Genomic DNA, 20,663 nt, shown 5'->3' on the forward strand with positions numbered 1-20,663 from the left:
AGCTCATCTTTGGGGCCATCTTCTGATTAACTCCTGATGTTCGGTTTCATCACAGGATAGTGGTTTGACACTTACCAAGCCCCGCCGCCTTCTTTCCAGCTGGTATACAAGTCTCTGGGTGTTGGACTTGGGTGGAACCTCTGTGCATTGTGAGGAGCTTCCGGGTCTTCACATCGGCAGCTTTCATGTCTCTTGGCCAGCTCACTATACCGGCAGGTATCTGATGACCGGCAGGGCGTATCTGTTGATGGCGTGATCTTGTTCTTCCCTCTGAGCGGCTCTTCAGGACCTTCTTATCCTTTGTGATACTTGATGTTGCTGTCTTCCTTGCTTCTCAATCGGGTTTCCATGTAACTGTGGGATGCCAAAGGTACTTGTAGCTGGTCTGTATGTCTGCTATGTGCCCGCTGGTGTTCCACCCCATCAGTCTTGACTACCTTCCCTCTCTTCACTACCATCCGCCACACTTCTCCAGTCCGATGACATCCCGATATCCTCACTGTAGATCCACGTCAGTGGATTAGTGAATCAATGTCTTGTTCATTCTAGCATAGAGCTTGATGTCATCCATGTAAGGAGGTGGCTGATGGTAGTCTCCACTCCTGAACTGTCCCTATCAGTCCTTGTGATTATACTGCTGAGGGGGTTTAAGCCTATGCAGAACAGCAGCGGGGACAGTGCATCACTTGGTATGTGCGCACTTGATGGCCACTTGTGCAAGCTGCCTTGATTGACTTCCAGTGTTGTCTCCATAGTCCCATGGTTCTTGAGAAGCCGTTATGTCCTGTGACTTTGTATAGCGCCAGACATTCACAGATCCACGTGTGTGCATAGGAGTCGTAGGCTTTCCTGTAGTCAATCCAGGCTGTGCTCAGATTGTCTTGTCTAGACTTGAGTCTGGGTGACTGCTCTATCTATGAGCAATAGTTGTTTGAGCCTCTGGTGTTCTTCCATGCCTTCTGAGCTGTGCTCATGTGCGGCCCATATGGTCCTGTAGCTTGGCGCTATGATGCCTGATAGACTTTCCATGTTGTGGGAGGCAGGTTATTGGCGGTAGTTGGACGTTCTGTTTCCTTGCAGGGGTCTTTCATGATCAGCACTGTCCTTCGCTTGTGTGCCAGTTGGGTGGAGCCTGCTGCTAGCGCTGGTTCATCTGTCTGCTAGGCGTTCATGCACTGCTGTTAGTTTTTTTAAACCCAGTAGTGTGGATCATGTCTGGTCCAGTGCTGTCCAGCTCTTCATGTCTTGACCCCGCTGTGATGTCCTCTACTGTGATGGGACTGGTTTTCTGTTCTGGAGATTGCTGTGCTCCGTTTTAGGGTCCTGCAACCACTTTGCACTGGTGTTATGGGTCTTCTCTTCTCCCAATATGTTCTTCCAGTACTGTTCAGTTTCTGCTGTTGGTGGCTCTGCTGTTATGTGTTGTGCACTGCAGTTGGGAGTACACCTTGGGTTCTTTGGAGAACAGGGCATTTACTTTTTTGGCTCTGCTTCTCTAGTGTATCTCCTTAGCCTGTAAGCCAGTGCCTGTGATCCTTGTTAGCAGTCTCTAGGGCTTCAAGAGGATCAAGCCCTTGTATTTTTTCAGTAGCCGAGTCTTATTCTAATCTCTACACCCTTCTGTGTTCCCCACTGAGTATTCTCTCCGAGTCGCCTTGATCTTATCTCCACTCATTTTCCAGGGTGTACTACTGTTGTTCTTCTTGATCATGTAGCAAGCATCTCCAGGATTACAGAGGCTGTAGTGTACCAGTTCATTGGTTGAGTTATGTGTAGTAGGATTGTCATGAGGGCTCTACTGCATCTTTTCATACGATCTGATGGTACTTCTCCACTGAGCCTTGGTAATCCGGTCTGAGGATTGACTGTAGCTAGTTCTCCATGATCTTAGCCTCATATCAGCTGCTGTGCTCTGTAATGAGGGGGTGGCAGTGGAAGTTTTAGCTTCAGAGGTGTGCCGCAACATCCACATTGTTCTTCAAGGTTTTCTTGAGCCTGGGATGTAATGTGACGTGGTCTATCTCAAGCCTGTGAGAGCAGCTTCTCTTACTATGTTGAAGCGTTGGGAACTCAGCTGTTCTCAGTAAGGTGGATGTTAGGTCTTTTGTCCATCCATATCCTCATACGTTTCATATATCCTCTCAATTAAGGTCTACTGTTGTACTCATTCATCATTCCAGGTTCTCTTGTCTCGTCCATGAATGGTTTGTTCCAGTAGCCCACTTATCGTCAGATTGTCCTGGTTCCTCAACATCTGGCGCGGACCTTGTTAATCCGGGCGACGTCCGAGCCGGCATGACTCTCCTAGTTCGTGTCACTCTTATATTTTGAGGTAGGCAGGTGAAGCGTTAGGGGGTCTTTTGCCCAAGGGCCCCTACTGGAAAGTTGGGCACCAACAGGTATTTGAACCCCGGTCTTTCGTATCAAAGGGCAGTCTCCCGTATCAAAGGGCGGCGCTCTTAACCACTACTCTATCCAGTCGCTTATATATATATATGTGGGAGGTGGATTGAGAGCGGTGACACAGACTGACAAAGTTTCTGATGTAGAGCTCTCAAATGAGGAACAAAGGGAACAACACATCATCATTTTGCTGGGTGGGGACATGGAGGAGGAATTGCATCAGTGGTGCCCTGCACTATTGCCTTGCCTTTTGAGGCTGTTTGACCTCAGCTCTTAGTGGCCTGATTCCCTTTCTATTGTTTCTTTTCAAATAATTGCCCTGGCAATTCAGTTTTGTGACAAGAGCGAGTCTCTTTTGAATTAACACAAATTCCCTTCAGTCTGTCAGAATAACAAACATTAGAAAAAATAAACCAGCTCTCCACCCTTTAAATTAATTATATAGCATCTGCGAAAGTTCTTAACAAATGAAAAGTGGTTTTAATTGTGGTTACTGTAACACACTTTGTTCAGGGGACATCATTTTCTAAGCCTCCCAGTTTATGTATTGAACTGGGCAGAAACAGTAACAATGATGGGAGAGAAAAGCTAGCAATGGGAGCAAGCAGGTATCTTGAAACTGAGGTCAAGAAATTAGAAAATGGTAGGGAGCAGCAAAGCATCAGTCTGAAGGATGGATTTAGAAGTCAGTTTCTCTCATGCACAAGATGAAATTGCTTCAAATGGAGACTTTTCAAATTACATGAGCTCTAGAGACTCAAGCTTCCCCTGAAGTTCTAGAAGGTGGTAGAGGACAAATAAAGGCAAAACAGACAGTGTATTTAAAAGACAGGATAATAGGATTTACCATTCTAGGTCAGATCATCCATCCATCTTGTTTCTGGTAGTAGCCAATGCCAGATGATTCAAAGAGAAACAAAAATACCCCATAAGGCTTCTCAGTTGTACAGTGGTGAGCATGGAAGAACTTCACACCCTCAGTATCTTATGTTGTGCTTACCAGTAATTTGGCTGAGGAGGACTGGATTTGACAACTTCTGGAGTTTGTCAGTACAACTTCTGAGTTAGCTATGTAAGTTTCTGCAGAATGATGTCAGGTGCATCTTTCTCCCTATTAATCAGTAGGCTCCTTACTCACTGCTCCCACATATTTATGCCCTTGGATTTAGAAAATGAACTTGAGTCTTGCCTCTAAATTGTCTGTGCACTAGCATATTGTGCTACCTTTATTAAACCACTGGGCTGGCTGAACTTGGAATATTTCAAACAATAAATGGTCTAGCAATTTAGGACAAATTTAAGTAAAAATAGTAGTAACATTTCTGTTAAACTCTTCTTAACAATTATCTTAACGACTCTAATGATAATTAAACAGGATGCGGTGGACATGATAATTGTTAGATAAAAAAATAATTGGTCACTTTAAAATTTGTCTGCTGATAATGACTAGATTGGTATCAGTTGCCAGCAAACAAGGCAAAGCATATGCACAAAATACCCATGATTACTTGATAATAAATCATTTTAATTATTATATTCAAAATTGTGAAATGGAAGTAGCACTGATGCGGAAAATAGCAAAAGCTCAGGCTCATCAGATCTGCTCTCCATATGTGCATCACTACTAGTATTTTCAGTTGTTAGTATTCCAGTGCACCTCCCTCATAGCGCCCAAATCCAGTAAATAAAGTTAACTGAGTTTATAACTTTATGGAGTCATCCGTCAAATTAGTTATGTATCTTACTATTTTTTAAAGATAAGTGTGAGAGAAAAATACACATTTTTCTGACTATTTTTGTCAAGTTAAAAGTTCTAATTAACCTTTTTGTGTTCATTCTGGTTATCCTTATGATGCAAGCTGGACTGAATGGACAATTTCTTCCACAGTCTGGAGCCTTGTCCCGCAGGAAAGGAATTGGGTTTTCTTTTTTTAAATAGTAGCTCAGATTTTTCTCTATGAAACACAGCCCACAGAGCAAGAAATCCCTGTAAGATAAAAGGAATTCTAAGGCTTCAGGACTATGTACCTAAAAACAGTATAAATTATGAACATATTTGTTTCTAACTTTGAAGAGATCTACCTTAAAATTTTAATACTTTGCATACATCACAGTTCAATGCTGTCTCAAGGCCAAATTCAGCAACTCATGTTGAGTAGTCCCCATCAATGTGACTTCTTGGGTAAATTCTACTGATTGGTGCAGAAGGGTGACACAAGGCCTCTGTACTACTACTTAAGCTACATGTTAGGCCCCATTCCAATTCCCGTTGAAGTGATGATTCTCCCTGAATGTAGTTGCACTGTGGACTCATTTATGTGAGGAAAATGACCCATCAGTAACTGATCATTCTCCTAGTCGAGATGAAACCTGGAAGTATTTCAGAACAGAGAAGAAAGAAGAATTTTGATAATGATAGATATCAGTGCTGGGATTTACTTATAGAGGAAATCAACAATAATTTCTAGAAGTTCTATGTTTTGGAAGTAAACCCACAGGAGGCCCTACATACTAACATCAGGGATATGCATAATAATTTATAAGTGACTGGTCCATTTTAGAATAAAATTCTTTATAGCAGGACAGAGGCCATAATACAGGAAATTATCCCCATTCAGGAAAGCACATAGGTACATACTTAAAGTAAAGCAAGTGTTTTGATGCTTTCGTGAATAGGATTGGACCTAAGCAGATACTTAAATGATTTCCTGAATTGCAGTTAGAATCAGGAGGGCAACACCATTTGCCAAATAAGCTGACATTAAATGCGTTTGGTAGAATTCTTTCTGTTTTTTTTCTTCTGAAATAGAAAGTCTATTGATTAAAAGGGTCCATACAGACTTTGAGCTGGTAATCAGTGAACAGTTGAATGAGGAAAACAGATTCTCCCCTCTCTAAACCCAGAAGCAATATATGGATCATCTTCCCAGGTGAACCATGATCACCACTATGGCCTTTGACCTCTGGTAGCATACACAACTTGCTGAGTCCTGTGTGATGGTTTGTGGCTAGTAGGTCTGTGCACATGGTGCGCCATCGGCCACACCTCCACCACACATGGCACCCTTCACACCCTGGTTAATAGGCTTGCAGAGCCTGTCTTTGTAGCATGCAGGAAAATGTGACCTCTGATTGCTTAACCCATCTGTATTCAGTAACCCTGTACTATGAAACAATACACATGGCATTGTGTTATGGGCCTCGTGATTTCACCCATATGGAAAGTAAAGAAAGTTTCTGTTGAGCATAAAAGAGAGTGATCTAATAGTTGCACAGTCACACATTCTGGATGCATATACAAAGTGTTTGGAGGTGGAAAAAGACAGAGAGAGGAATCTTTGTTAGCATTTGTTTCATTTTAGAAGTTACTTACCCTCAGCACTTCTATGTATCTTTTAAATCAGCTTAGAGCAACCAAGAAAATGTGTATTATTTAATGACCAAATCTAGAATAATTAAAATACAATAGCTACATTAATTGCTGTAGCAGCCAAGGGAACACCAGTTATTAAACTGTTCTGTCTAGAATGACTCAACTCCATATTCCACCATATAGATTTAATTAATATTGTTCACTATATAAGTGCCAGTGTGGCTAATATCCAGAGACAAAAATGCTAGAAAAAATTGTCTCACTTTCTTTACCTTTTCCACTTTGGGACCCAGAAGCTTGATGGGATGCTTGCATTTTATTACTAGAGGATCAGGTGTTTTTCCTCTAGAATCGTAAGCTGTAATTAACATTTCCTTTCTTAATTTCAGTTCTTACTTCCTTCATTCTCTTTTTCCGTAATCATCTATACAATGGAAAAAGTTAAAATACTGTTATGTCTAGATGAGCAAACTTTTCTCTCTGTCTTATTTATACCCTCCATACTCCTGATCAATTCACTCTTAGGATGCTGACCAGTTACCACTGCTATGAAACAAGCTTGCTACCCTTTTGGCTGTCTCCTACACTCTGTGGAACTTGAGTTGTTAGGCTCCTAAAGTTGTATGGTCCAAAACGTTGTATGTATGAAATTTTACAGTTCTTGCAGGATTATTGGTCACTGGACATAAAGGGGAGTGCGTGACAGTTTAATCAGCTGGGAGAAGGGCTTGTTACTCTTGTCAGAGGAAGAGGTTTGTAGAAGAGAGGGGAGGTAGAGCAATTTGTCCCTAGGTAGAAGGTATGGAGGGTTTTGCCTGATGTGGACACTTGGGGCATTTTTCATTGTGAGAAGACTTGGATAGTCAGGCAGGACACACATTTTGAGAAGGGAGAATAGGCCCCCTCCTTTTCCCTACATTTCAGGTATAGTATTGTGAAGAAAGGGAAGTTGTCTGCGTAATTCTCCATGTGACTAATCTTTGCCTTAGTCCCATGCTCTTGTAAGAGCAGGCTATTATAAGGCCCCTTTTTATGAGTCACCTTCCTTAATAGTGTTCTGGCTCAAAAGTGTAAGTGTCTTCAGCATGCAGAAGTGGAATTCCCTGAGCAGATCAGGAGAGGAGCCAAAAAGGTGTTTTAAACTATTCTTGCTCAGTGACAAAACAGGAGCCCCAAGGTCATTACTGAACCCTGGCTATTTCCAACAAAAAATTAATTCATAAACTGGCTGTACCAGCTTTTGCATTCTTACCAAATTTGGAAATGATGAGAGGCGAAGCAAAACTGAATCCATTTAATCTAACAGCTTCAGAATATTCCTGGGAATGGAACGCATTATTTCATTGCTATATTTGTAGTCTACAGCTAACACCAGTCATGAAAGATTTATGGAGAGAAAAGTTAAGACAGATGCCATTAGCTTTTCTAATCCATAATTTTGGAGTTGAGCTGCTGTTTGAACATCCATAGAAAGCAAAACATTTTCAAATTTAAGACATTAGAATTTCTGCAACTTTCTGCATAAAAATTGCATCTTTGCAATTGTTTCTGTTTATATTATTAGTGAAGCAGTATAATATTAAAGTAAGTATTTAAAATGCACTTTAATTAAACTGCAGGACTTAAGCCTTACTTAATGTAATGAAGAAACAGAATTTAAAATGAAGTAGCATCATTGTATTCGTTTGTAAATAACATATTGCAGCCAACTGTTTCTTAATTGCCCAGACTGTTGATAAATAATCCAGTCCTGCTGCTCTCCACAGACAATTTGCTTTGGATCAGAGTAGGCAATTCAAATAACACTAATTACAGTGAAACTCTTTTATAGTGAATTCCTGTTTGCCATGGGAGAAAAAATTCACTATATCAGGGGAAAGCACTTTTGCCTTTGATTTGTGTCTAAAACATGAGAAAAACATAAAGCTGCATGTTGTGCTAAATAAAGAACGTACACTTACATTTAAAGTACTTATATTTTACTTTTTATGATACAGTTGTGAATTATACTCATTTTGCATTTGTAATTAGAGGGTGGAACAGATGTGAAAGCTTAGTTTAAAGTGATGTATCCATTAAAATAACCTATGCTGCCAAGTGATTGTTCAGTATAACAGGGGATCTGTTCACTATGAGAGGAATTCTTCTTTATTGGAAGGAAACCAGGACTTTAGGAAATGTTGTCTATATTAGGGGAGTCACTGTAACATGGTATCATTGTATTTATGATCTTATGATGTTAAAATGAATATTAAATGAAACAAAATTCCCAGAATTACTTGGGAGGCAGCTAAGTACATAACATTTAGTACAGATGGTTGGAAGGCACAATTTTGCTCCATCACTGCATCCGTATCCTTGAACGATTTCAACTGAAGACAGCATTTCTTTGAATTTTTCATTAAACCAGACGTCTTGAAATATGAATTCCTTTTATGTTTCTGTGAGTTTTGGCTAAAAGAACCCCAGTGAATAAATCATATAATACTACGTGTCACCAGCACTTGTGAATATTTCTGCTTTGTTATTCTATTCTCAGTAGAGCACCATTGATTATCAAACTCAGCGGAGAGCATTTTATGATCATATATCTCCATTAGCTCCTACTTTGACTACCATAGATTTTTCTGGTTAAGCCTGCATTATGTATTAGGAAGCCTATCTCTTCAATATAAAGTTTGATTTTATTCTCTCTAAGCCTAGAACTCTTATTATGTATTATGTATAAAGATTCTTATCTTTTATATGTAAAAATAGGAGCACTATCTTTGTGTAACTGAAATGTATGCCATCTTTTTTTTTCTTGATTCACAGACAGCATATTTTATTATGAAGATGAATTTCTACAATGAAATGGCTGTCAGGGTAAATATTTCTTCACTTGTTAAACAAATGAAAAGTCAATTGTGCTCCGAATTTGCTTTTAATAAAATGAGCAAACCAGAATATATAAACTTGATTGATATGCTGATGGTAAAGGAGAGGAAATAGCATATAGTTAAAAATTAAAGTTACACTAAGTAATCATGGTAGCATTTGAAAATTACTGCTAGATTTAAGACATTTGTATGTAAATTCTTGTACCTTTTAACATATATGGTGATAAAAGACAAAAATACCAAAAAGCAACCCGCATGTGTGTGTGTATGAATGTACAAACATAAACTGAATTCCCATCTTTGTAAACTATGACTTTCTCTGACTCTTCCAAATCATAGTATGATATCTGCGTCTATAACATCTTTAATTTAACTTTTATGCTCTATTCTTTTGGAATAAATTAGTAGAACTTCCATGCATTTATGTATCATTAGATAATATGATAGTACATCATATTAGCCACTGTCATATTTCAACTTTTATTAAATGCAGTAGTTTAATATTCATAGAGCCAATTAGCCCCATAAATTGATAGGGTGCCTGATTGAATCCATTTGCAAAATACATTTGGACCAATTAAAATAAACTTATAACAACACTAAGAATGGTTGTTTTTACTAACATTGTGGTTTTAATCAGGAAAGAACTGAGTGGAGTAGACATTAATAGCCTGTAACACCTTCAAAGATAGTTAGTGAATAGCCAGACCTTGTCTGATTGATAAACTTAGGATATTCTAAGTCTGTTATATGTCTGTCTGTTTCATATGAAAAAGCATCTTTTTAAATTTTAATTGTTAAGTTGTGCATTTCTTGTCTCTTACTTATCTACCTTTGGCTACTAACTTAGACATATTTACAACTGGTTGAAATGTGGACCAGTGAGCCAATGTGTAAGAGGAGTATAGAGGCTATTGGCTGTCTTTGAGAGGAAGTGAAACACAGACAGCGGTCACAGTCTTCATCCTTATACTGCAGGAATACAGATCAAAAACTAAGAAAAAATGAATAATTTTAACATTATTTTTCAAGATCAATCAATATGGAGTTCCCTCCGAACTCTCATTCAGCTGCTAGAAACTATCATTGAGAAAAATTTCAAGGAAATTTTAATAAAACTTTTGTGGCATTTTTATAGATATCATACAGAAATGTTTTGAAACAATAACTTCCTAATTTCCTATGTAAATCTTCCCTCCTCCTTCATTTTTGTTTCACAGTAGGAGGTGCAGTGTAAATTAGAATCTTATTCTTTTGAATTGTATTAGTACTCCACAGAGGAGGTAAGAACACAGCAGACTTTATGTATCATTGTGAATTTTAATGATTTTGAAAGGTTCTGGATTGATAGCCTTGGCACAGAACAGATACATGAGCAGTGACAGTGCAAGCTTCTCTCACAAAACCCCTGCTAACATGTGTCAGCCCTGATCTAAAGAAACCTCTAGATGGCTAGGGTAGTTCAGTCTCCAGATGCATTTGTCTCTGATGAAACTGCCAGCAAGGGTGGCAAGTAGCAGTGATAGTTTGTGCAATATATATGTTTGTTCCCTAGGAACCAGACAGGGACCACAAAATGCATTTCACATAGCTTACTGAGCAGCTATCATATAATGGTATCTTTGGTCTTGTAATGGACAGTATAATTACTTCATTAGTTAATAATATTGCAAATATTTTTTCTCAGGAAATACAGGAAAATGCTCTGCTGCATGTGCCTTTTGTAAGAGAAAACATGGATACATATTAATACATGGCATGGCCCCGTAATTTATTTATTCTGCTGCAGAAGCAGTCATCCAGCTGGCAAAGTGAACACAAGTTAATTGACTAAATACATAGGCAGAACTGTGCTGACCTCAGTGATGATGTAATCAGTGATTCTTTAGAGAAAGAAGGATGCAAACAATCCTTATACTTCATTTAATAAAAACAGAGAATAACAAAGTTTGTCAAAGGGAAAACTGCAAAATCTATTGTATCCATTACATAAGTGGTTAGCAATGTAAAGTATTGCATTCCTGGGCCACTGGGTCCCGATCCAACAATGCATTTAAGCACGTGTAATTTTAAGAACTGAATAGTCTTTGGAATGAGATCTTCATTCCCTTCCCGCCTCTTTACTCTGCATAAAAGGGCCAGAGTGCTGTAAAAGGGCCCTGAAAGCCTGATATGTTTATGGGGGAGGATCTCCTTGATGCAGGAACTGCAGAAGACAGGCACTAGACTATATTCTAAGGATTCCATCTCAAGCCGTGATATAGGGGGTATGTTGGAGTCAGGACCGCAACATGCAGTGCCATGGAGATCCCCATGGGGCAGCCTTGGGAGGCTGCTGTAACAGACCTCTGGAGCTTTTTAGGTTACACCAAGGGCCTCTATCACCCTAAGAGCAGCCCAAGGTTGGGAGGGCACAAGAGTGACTTAAACCAATTTAGTCCCCTCTTCCTCTGGGTTGTGAGTTCGGTGCTGATTCTCTCAATGTCATAGCACAGAATCTCACCCTTGGTACATATCTTAGGAGTTGAAGGTGCTTAGAGGCAAATCCTACCCACTTTGTGAGTAGGCTACAATTGCCCAGAAATACGTTTTGTTTTAGTTTATTGCTTAGTTAATAGCTGTTTTAAAAGTATTCTACAATGGGATAAATGCGGCACTGATTTACATCTCATGCAGCTGAAGTCAGTGGAAAAGCACACAATTTGTAAATCAGCTCAGAAATAGGTCCTATGTCTCTTTCAGCACTCCCAGGTTTCAGAAGCAGTTACATATTCAAGTCAAATATACTTGTGCAAAACTCCAAAGGAAAAGAATAGGGCCTTTGATATGCAACGTAAAACAAAACTTTTTTTTTGTACATTTGTAATCACAGTATTGAGTCTGATTCTCAGCTAATATAAATTTGCGTAGTCCCATAGTTTTCAATGGTGTAAAACTGCCTAGTGTCACTGAATTCAGTGCAAATATATCAATTTACACCAATAGAAGATCTGGTCCATTGTTTTAATTTACTTATAAACACTGGCTGTGAGTCTCCATTGCATACATCTTGTGTAGTCATTGATACCTATGCAAGTAAAATGCTACCATTTTGATATGGTAGAGTTTTATACCCATTTTGCCTCCTTATGCATAGGTGTAAATGGCTGCACAAGATGCAGGCCAGTACAGAATAAGGTCTGTTGGGTTTAGGGATAGCTGCTATAAGGCCTGATTTACAACGGCTTTACTCCAGTTTTACATGCGTGTAAACCCATTGAAATCAGTGGAGTTACATTAAAAGAAAACTGGAGTATAAAAGTCATGAATAGGTTATTTAGTGTAAAAGTGCATTATACTCTAAGCTTTAGAAAATACTTTTAAAATCAAGATTAGATTAAAAGTGAAATGTGACTCATGGACTTAACCTCTTGTATACAATCAGTGTTTTGCCTCATAACCAGGGCCGGCTCTAGGTTTTTTGCTGCCCCAAGCAAAAAAAATTTTTGGCTGCCCCTTGACCCCCCAGCTTTTTTTTTGCTTTTACACGTTTGCACTTTGCAGTTTTGTTTTGACTGTTCAGAATTTAAAAAAAAAATGAAAACAGAGAATTTGTAGTTAGTGAAATAAAACCATTTCCTACTAGTGTAATTTTAACTTTTAATTTTAACAAAACCCTCCTGCTTGGCCCAGCTCTTACCTTGCTGCGGATCTGGCTAAAGGCGGATTCAGCTCCCGTCACCACCGCTCCCAGGGACGGGGTTGGGGCTGCTGCTGGATCCCAGCCCCACTCATCCTTGGTCTTCGCCTTGGCCCTGGCACGAGCTGGGCTCAGCCCGGGCTGCCGCTCAACTCCCTTCTCCCCTCCCCTGGCAAGAGGCGGTACAGAGGGGAGGAGGAGGAGAAAAGGAGGCGGGGACAGGCCAAGGAGGAGCAGCCCACCCGGGCGCCATGTCTCCCCATCCTCTGCAGCTGGAGCAGGGCATGAACAAGCTGAGGAGGAGCGGCCTGTCCTCTGCAGCCGGGCAAGGCTGCGCTACCGGCTCCCGCCGCTCCTCTGCAGTCAGCGGCCACCCCTCTCCCCCAAACTGAGCCAGTAGCGCGTCCCTGCCCCAGCTGCAGAGGACGGGCCGCTCCTCCTCGGCTTGTTCGCACCACTCTCCCGCGGTCAGCGGCCACCCCCGCATCCTCCCAAGCAGGAGCCGGTAGCGCGGCCCTGCCCCAGCTGCAGAAGATGGGCCACCCCTCAGCTTGCAGCGGCGGGGACAAGCCAAGGAGAAGTGCAGCAGGGGCAGGGCTGCAGCAGGGGCAGGGCTGTACTACCAGCTCCCGCCTGAGGGGTCGGGGGTGGCCGCTGCCTATGGGAGAGCGGCGGGGACACATTCCCCACTTAGCTGGCTCCCTGCCCTGCTGCCCCCGGCAGCAGAACAACTGGCTGGTTACCGCTCCCCGGGGTCGTCAAGATCCAGCCCGGGATGCCACTTCAGGTATGAGTTGGGGCCCCAGCATTATGCTGCCCCATATATTTTGCCACCTTAGGGACCTGCTTGTTTAGCTGGTGCCTAGAGCCACCCCTGCTCATAACTGTATCAGCCTAGTTGGTTACATTAGGAAATGGCCTAAAACTGCAATAGGAGGAGTAACATTCAACACTAGGGTATACTCATAGGGGTCATGTTCAGAAGCTATCCCACATCTCTGTGAGCTCCTGAATTGTTTGCCGTAGATACTGTTATCTGTCTCTCACCTCTGTAAAAACAGAAGCATTCAGAAATGGTTTAAAACATAAGCTTATCATATTGAATTTATTTTCTATGAATCAATTTTACTTTTTGAATATTGGGTGGTTGATATTATTCTCTTTCTGTTTGGATGATTTAAGGTTGCTGTGAATTTTCAGCAACCAAAGTAATCCCCTCAAAATAAAATAATAATAATCATAAAAAATCTCATGAGCAGATGGCTTTTGATATATCAAGGTTTTGCCATTTGTTTTAGTGCTTAAAATAAACATTATTTATAAGACCACTTACATTTTGATGTTACTTAATGAGGAATATGCATCATTGATTTGACTAGCTTAAGAGGTCATTTAGAACTTGCCTGTTAACAAGCTGTAATCTGCTGAGCACACAATGACTTTGTTTAAAATTATCTGTTCTGTGCTGATCAATGACAATAATTGTTTTGTACCAATCACTGTTGAAACTTGCTAATTACTTTGAAGGGCATACACAGTTGTCTTTTTTAGAAGTGCTAAAACATTCACCTTGGGATTAAAAAGCAATATAATCATAAAACACTGTACTCTCTTGCAAAAGCAAAATTTTCAGCAACTTTTATGTAGCAAATTTTAATATAAATAGAACCTTTGTGTAAAAGATTGAAGATATACTTTATTCTCTAAACAACTTGTATTATATAGATTCATTCCCTCATGTAGCCTCTGACATGCTGAGTTGGGAAAATGGAGTCATAACATTACAAACTTTGAAATCAAGTCTGCTTTCATTTACACTAGGATATATCTAGCATACTTCCATTGAAGTTCATGGAGTTACGCTGGATTTATAATAGTGTAATAGAGGGCAGAATTTGACACTTGCAGTGAAATCATGGCTCCAGTGAAAATACTGAGAGTTTTGCCATTGACTCTAGTAGGGCCAAGATTTCACCCTTTGTCTTTAAATCTTGAAAAATTTCCATAAAGAGGTTGATCATGGACCGCACAGATTTGGAGTATCGTGAATAAAAATAAGGTACAAAGCATTGGACAGAGTTTGAAGGATACTGCTTTAAGGAGAGAATAGCTATATGGCAGCCAAGTTAGTCCTGCCTAATAGCAGTAGTGAGGCCAAAGATAAAAACACGTAGTGCATTCACACACTAAAAATTTTGTTTAATCCCAGATGTCTGCAAATATGCCCATTTTCACTATTCCGCTTCCTCTCCTATTTTTTCTCTGCATGCTTGTTGTGAATGGGAAAGCGACACAAGATTTCCTACCATGTTGTGCAGAGGACTATGCTTAATACTTAACCTTTGTTATTTCCATGTGTAACAGCTTTTATAATTATTATTTATTATTTTGTATTACAACAGTGCCTAGTAGTCACAATCCATCGTGTTAGATACTATACGGCTATATAGTGATAGGCAGCCCCTCTCCCAAAGACCCTCCAGTATGCAGTACCGGCAAGAGATTTTTAGCAGGTACGAGGTACCGGAGAGATTTGAGGCTAGGCCCATCTCTCTGGAGGGGGCATGGAGCTGCACTTTGCTCCTTAAAGGAGCAGAACACAGCTAGGGAGGGCATTCATTCTTTAAATGACTTTAACAGCACAATACATAAGCTGATAAACTTAAACAAAGCCTTTGTTTAAGTTTGTTAGCATATGTAATGTGCTGTTATCTTGATCAGGAGTCCTCAAGAGGGAAGGGGTGGGGAGGACAGACGGTGTTTAGGGGCAAGAGCAACAAAAAAACAAAAGAGAAAAATCCTCCTCCTTGTTTTTGGTAACTGTACAGGTGTGTTCAAATTTTCCAGGCTCCTGGGCAGTGGGACCCCAGTCTTTGTACGTTAGCTAGTAGACTTAGCTCTTTGGCTTTTAGGTGTCTAGTAGCATTTCTAAGTCCTGTGTGTGGACATTGAGCTGTGGGGATGGGTGTTGGGAGGTGAATGGGGTTGTGAGTGATATAAGGCTGTGATATAAGGCTGAGAGTGATAAGTTAGAAAGGAGAAGTGCCATATCTAGAGAAATATCTTAGGTAAAACAGGAGAAGAAAGGAGACAAAAGGAAGGAAATAGAGAACAATATGTAGGGAAAATTACATGTGTATTGGAGGGAAAGAGAAGGCAAAGAGGTCAACATGAGAAAACATATATGGATATATAATACAGAAAAGAAAATGTGGAGTAGGAGCAGCCCTCTGCGCTGGCCCCCAAATCCTCTGAATAGGGGAGGCACAAGCTGCCTCCTCTCTGTCTCTGCATGTCCACATAATAGCTAATCTGGTTTTTAGTCAGCAGGCATTGAAATTACAAGAATTCTTACAACTCTGCTGCTAATTACTTCTTACTTCCATTCCCAAAGAAACAGATATTACAGAGCTAAGTAATCATTTTAAAGTGATTTAAAATAATCAACATTTTAGAGTCACCATGGTCAGACTTAAGCAGCAGAGCTAGTTTGAGCAGTGTTGTTTAAATTCTCAGGAAATTCTAGTCAGAGTTGGGACCTAAAATTTAAAATACATAGAGCTATGAATCCCCCTCTCCTGATGCTATGTTTAGGAAACCATATGACCTAATATAGTGTATCAATAAACAGGACTACATTAAGGTAATTATTTACATGTAAGAAATTTCCCTTGTCCTTTTTTCTACATAATTCCCATCAGTTTTGTTGGAAGGATAGCATTCTATGAAAATATTATGACTAATTACTTAACAAATATCCCCATACTGTGTTGTTTCTTAAAAATAAGAATGAGTATAGTGTGTGGTTGGCATCTTGCCGGTTGATGCCGCTTGCCTGCAGGACCCAGGGAACCGTAGCGCATGCAGTGCTACCAGAAACTTCATAAAGACCCTGATTAAAAAAACATTGGAGTTAGTGGAAAGTCTTCTACTAACTTTAAGGGGGTTAGGATCAGACCCACAATATATAGCTGAGAGTATAGTAGAGCTGGGGTGATACAATGTAAATCACTGTAACAGAGGCCATCTCTGGATGCACGTCCTACCTCACTTACAGGGGTGCCACCATGTACAATGACTCTGGGAGTAGATGCCTGTGCACAGCCTCTTCTCCCTGCCACACCTCAATGCAGGCAATGATTTAAATCACAATTAGCTCATAATCACTGTCATCTCTTGATAACATCTCTAATAATGTTTGCATTTAATATTTAATTCATGCGCAGTTTTAGTACAAAACATACTTCTCACTATCATTATATTAATGGAAAGACAAATTTACGTATATGTGTGATGTCACTTTTTAAAGCACCATCACCCTTTGAAAAACATAACGTATTTTATAAGAGTGTTGAAACCTATTTTCACTACTATATTGCATGAAATATACTAAAGTAAAAATATATTTCTTCTAGATTCAGAAAAGATGGCGAGGCTATTATATCCGAAAATATATCCATAATTACTATGCACTGAAGAAATATCTGGAAGCTATTTCTGTGAATAATGAGATTGTCAGGTAAAGATAAAAAAGAGTGATAAAACTTTAATTTCTTCTTCAGGATTAAGTGTGTTGGCAATTAAAATGTTTGCATCGGAAATTGGTTGTTGACAGTGAAAAATATAAAGACTTAGGTCTACATTCTCTATCCGGTCCCCATACAGAACTTCCATTGATTTCAGTGGTCATTTGCCGTTGCCATCATTCCTACAGAAAACCTGACGACCATTAGGGAGCTGGTGTGTAAGACCACTGCCTCTCATGCTGACCAATACGTTCTCATTGTTTCTTTGTGCTCCCCTGTCTGTCTGTATCCACCTGTTGTCGTTTCTCTTAGAGTGAATGCTTTTTGGGGAAGAGGACTCTTTCTGTTATGTGTTTGTACAGTGTTTGCCTAGCACGGTGGGGGATTGGCCTGTGACTGGGGCTCTGCAATTGCAGCATAAATAAATGATAAATAAGAAATAACAACATTCCCATCCAAATTATTCCCTGGTGTACCTCTACTGACCTCAGCTTCATCAGAGGACCCTTACATTTTAAGATTTTGTTTTTCTTTAAGACAGGTAATTTACAGATGTCAGAAATGCTTCTTTAATAGAGACATAATAAAACACCACTGTCAGCTCTTTGTAGCGTTCCTTGCAACAGCTGATATAATAAGGCATTGTACATATTTTCATTAACATGATCATTGGGTGATTTACCTCTATATCCCATGTTTTTTTTGCTCTTACTTTGATTGTCTTGAATGACAGAGATCATCACTCTTTCCTGTTAGGGGACTTGGACACTACCCAGGCAACTTTGTAGGTGTTGAAAACAAACAAACAAACAAAATCAACCAAACAAAAAAAAACTTACCTGTTTTTGTGAGGTAAATGTATAAAGTTGTTTAGTTCAAACCAATTTCTGCAAATCTGGGTCTAGATGATATTGCAAGAGACATAGTTCAGCCAAAGTATTATTAATTATTATTATTTTATTAAAATAATAATATTATGCAAGTGTATTATATGAAATAAATAATCCAACCAGTTTTTAAAAGTCCGTAGTTATTAATCTCCAGTATTCTTATGTAAGAATAGCTCTCTACTCTTTTATGGTGCACCTTCTTTATAAATACGTTGCTTTAGAAGTAATATAACTGCCTCCATCCACCTTTTGTTTACTGTTCATTTAGACACACATTTATGGATACAAAGCTGGTTCATATTTCAACTACAGAAACCAAATTTGAAAACAATTGTAATGGTGGGGATTGTATCAACTGTATCATCTCTACATCCTACCACATCCAGTCCATATTTTGACAAAAAATCCCAGGTTTGCTTTTTTCTGGGCAGTCATATCAGTAAACCTATAAATTTAATCACTATCTAGGATTTACTCTTGACCCTGCTGGGAATCTAAAATGAGTACTTTGTAACTGGATGAACTGCTGAGATGCAGGTCTATTTCCTTGTTCAAAATAGTTCAATCATCTCCTCTTGGTTCCTGAACCTGAAACAAGAGCAAGTAACTGACCTACAAGCCTATGACATATATAGATAAAATAAGATAATGAGAAGTGGCATTTCTACTGTAATGAACATGGATTTATTGCAGTTTATATTTTGTTTTACTCCCCAACATGACTTTTCTTTGTTTCATACACCATACATCTGTTATCATACTGCATTATTTTTGTATGTTTGGCTCTTTCATTAAATTCCTTAATGATTGTTTCAGATTATTAATATGCGTAAAGTGTCAATACACTATCAAGATATTTCGTTCAAATCTTGAGTTGTGGCAAATAAGAGAGGAAATGATTTCTATTTCTTTTAATGTATAGAGCTATTGTTTTGCCTGTCATGTATCAGGTTCATCATAAATGTGACAAATTCAGTCTGCTAGATTTATTTCTCTTGTTGATATGTTTATACTCTGCTTCTTTGTTTATCTGATTTCTGACTCTTAGGGATTTTGGAGTCCACGGACAGTTTACCTGTGTGTATTTTAAGCTTTATTTTAGGGTAGGTTTTCTTGGTGCTGATCTGTTGTTTTTTTTAAGTCCATGTTTTCTAATACTTTTATTCATTATTAGCATTTAATAACAATTAATGCTATTTCATTTTTGTGACTTAAACGGTATTATAAATACCAACACTAAATTTTTTAAACTATTTATTTATTTATTTATTTAATCATTGAGGCAAAGTAGTGTTACTGTGCACAGGCCACCATACAACTCATAGATTTTAGGGTCAGAAGGGACCAATATGATCATCTAGTCTGACCTCCTGCACAAAGCAGGCCACAGAATCCTACCCATCCACTTCTATAACAAACCCCTAAACTATGTTTGAGTTATTGAAGTCTTCAAATTGTGGTTTGAAGACCTCAAGCTGCAGGGAATCCACAGCAAGTGACGTGCCACGCGTGCAGAGGATAGGGTGAAGAACTCAGGCTTGCAATCTTGCCCCGAGGAAAATTTTCCTGCACATATGGCATAGCTAAACCTGAGCATGTGAGGCAGACTCACAGCCAGGCATAGGAAAGTTTTGCAGTAACTCAGTCCTCATTAACATCCATCACAGACACTGGGATACTTACCTGCTGATAATCAAGGTCATTGCATTAACTATCCTCTACATCCCTTTCCATAAATATCAGCTTAGTCTTAAAGGCGATCTGTTTTTGCCCCATTCCTTGAAGGCTTGTTGCCGAGCTTCTCTCTTTGCGTGAATCTTGGCTAATTTCAAGTCTTAAATTCTAGTTTCCGTTTATACCATTTTGTTCTTGTGTTGGTACTAAGCTTAAATATTCCTTTTCTCCTAATTTATCCTCGATTATTTATAAGGAGCAGTTACCCCTCACCTTCTTTTGGTTAGTCTCCGCAAGGCGCTGCTTTGTGTCTCTTCATAAGACAGGTTTTTCATTCCTAGGATCATCTAGTAGCCCGTCTCTGACCTGTTCCCAGTGATTCTCTCTCCCCGTCTTAACATGGAGCCGAACTGCACACCAGATATTCAATGGGTTCCCAGTGTTATATCAGGTATTACCTCCTTATCTTTGTGGAAATACGTGCTGGTGCTCCTACGCTCGCTCTCGCTTCCCGGTTTTACGGCATATCCCATGGTGAGTCATGTCGTCTGTGTTACGATTCTAGGTCCTTTCCCTCTGTTGCTTCAACTGATGTGTCCCAATTGTTACTAATTCTTATTATTAATCCCTAATACATGACCTTGCATTTTATTCTCTTAAATTTCATCCTATTACTATTCGTCCAGTTTACAAGGTCATCCAGATCTTCCTGTGTAGATATCCCAGTCCTTCTCTGTGTTTAGCAATACTCCAGCTTTGTGTCTCCCAAACTTTATTGACCTTCCGCTTTTGTGCCAAGGTCAGTAATAACAAGGTTAGTAAGATTGGTCGGCAAGACTGATCCTTGAGGAACTCACTAGTAACCTCCTTTCCGCTGCAGTTCACCTTCAGTATGACCGTTGTAGTTCTCCTTTAACCAGTTCTTATCCACCTTTCAATTTTCATATTCCCATCTTTTCCAGTTTTAACTAACAATTCCCCATGTGGAACCGTGTCAAATGCCTTACTGAAATCGAGGTAAATTAGATCTATGCATTTCCTTTGTCTAAATAATCTGTCACCTTCTCAAAGGAGGAGATCAGGTTGGTTTGGCGATCTACCTTTGTAAACCTGTTTGTAATTTGTTGTCCCATTACCATTGACTCAATGTCTTAACTACTTTCTCCTTCAAATTTTTTCCAAGACTTTACATGCTACAGATGTCAAACTAACAGGCCTATAGTTACTCGGATCACTTTT

General features: G+C 39.5%; 1 protein-coding gene across 2 annotated transcripts in view; it reads left to right on the forward strand.

Moving 5' to 3' along the window:
- Nucleotides 1-20,663, forward strand: part of SPATA17 (spermatogenesis associated 17) — a 175,159-nt gene that overhangs the window by 9,379 nt on the left and 145,117 nt on the right. For both annotated transcript variants that reach the window (XM_032786263.2, XM_032786264.1), the window contains exons 4-5: nucleotides 8,591-8,641; nucleotides 16,750-16,853. In XM_032786263.2, coding sequence (XP_032642154.2) covers nucleotides 8,591-8,641; nucleotides 16,750-16,853 — 155 coding nt within the window. The remainder of the gene's footprint in view (nucleotides 1-8,590; nucleotides 8,642-16,749; nucleotides 16,854-20,663) is intronic.

The sequence above is a fragment of the Chelonoidis abingdonii genome, chromosome 3, assembly GCF_003597395.2.
Source record: "Chelonoidis abingdonii isolate Lonesome George chromosome 3, CheloAbing_2.0, whole genome shotgun sequence".
Classification (NCBI taxonomy): domain Eukaryota; kingdom Metazoa; phylum Chordata; order Testudines; family Testudinidae; genus Chelonoidis; species Chelonoidis abingdonii.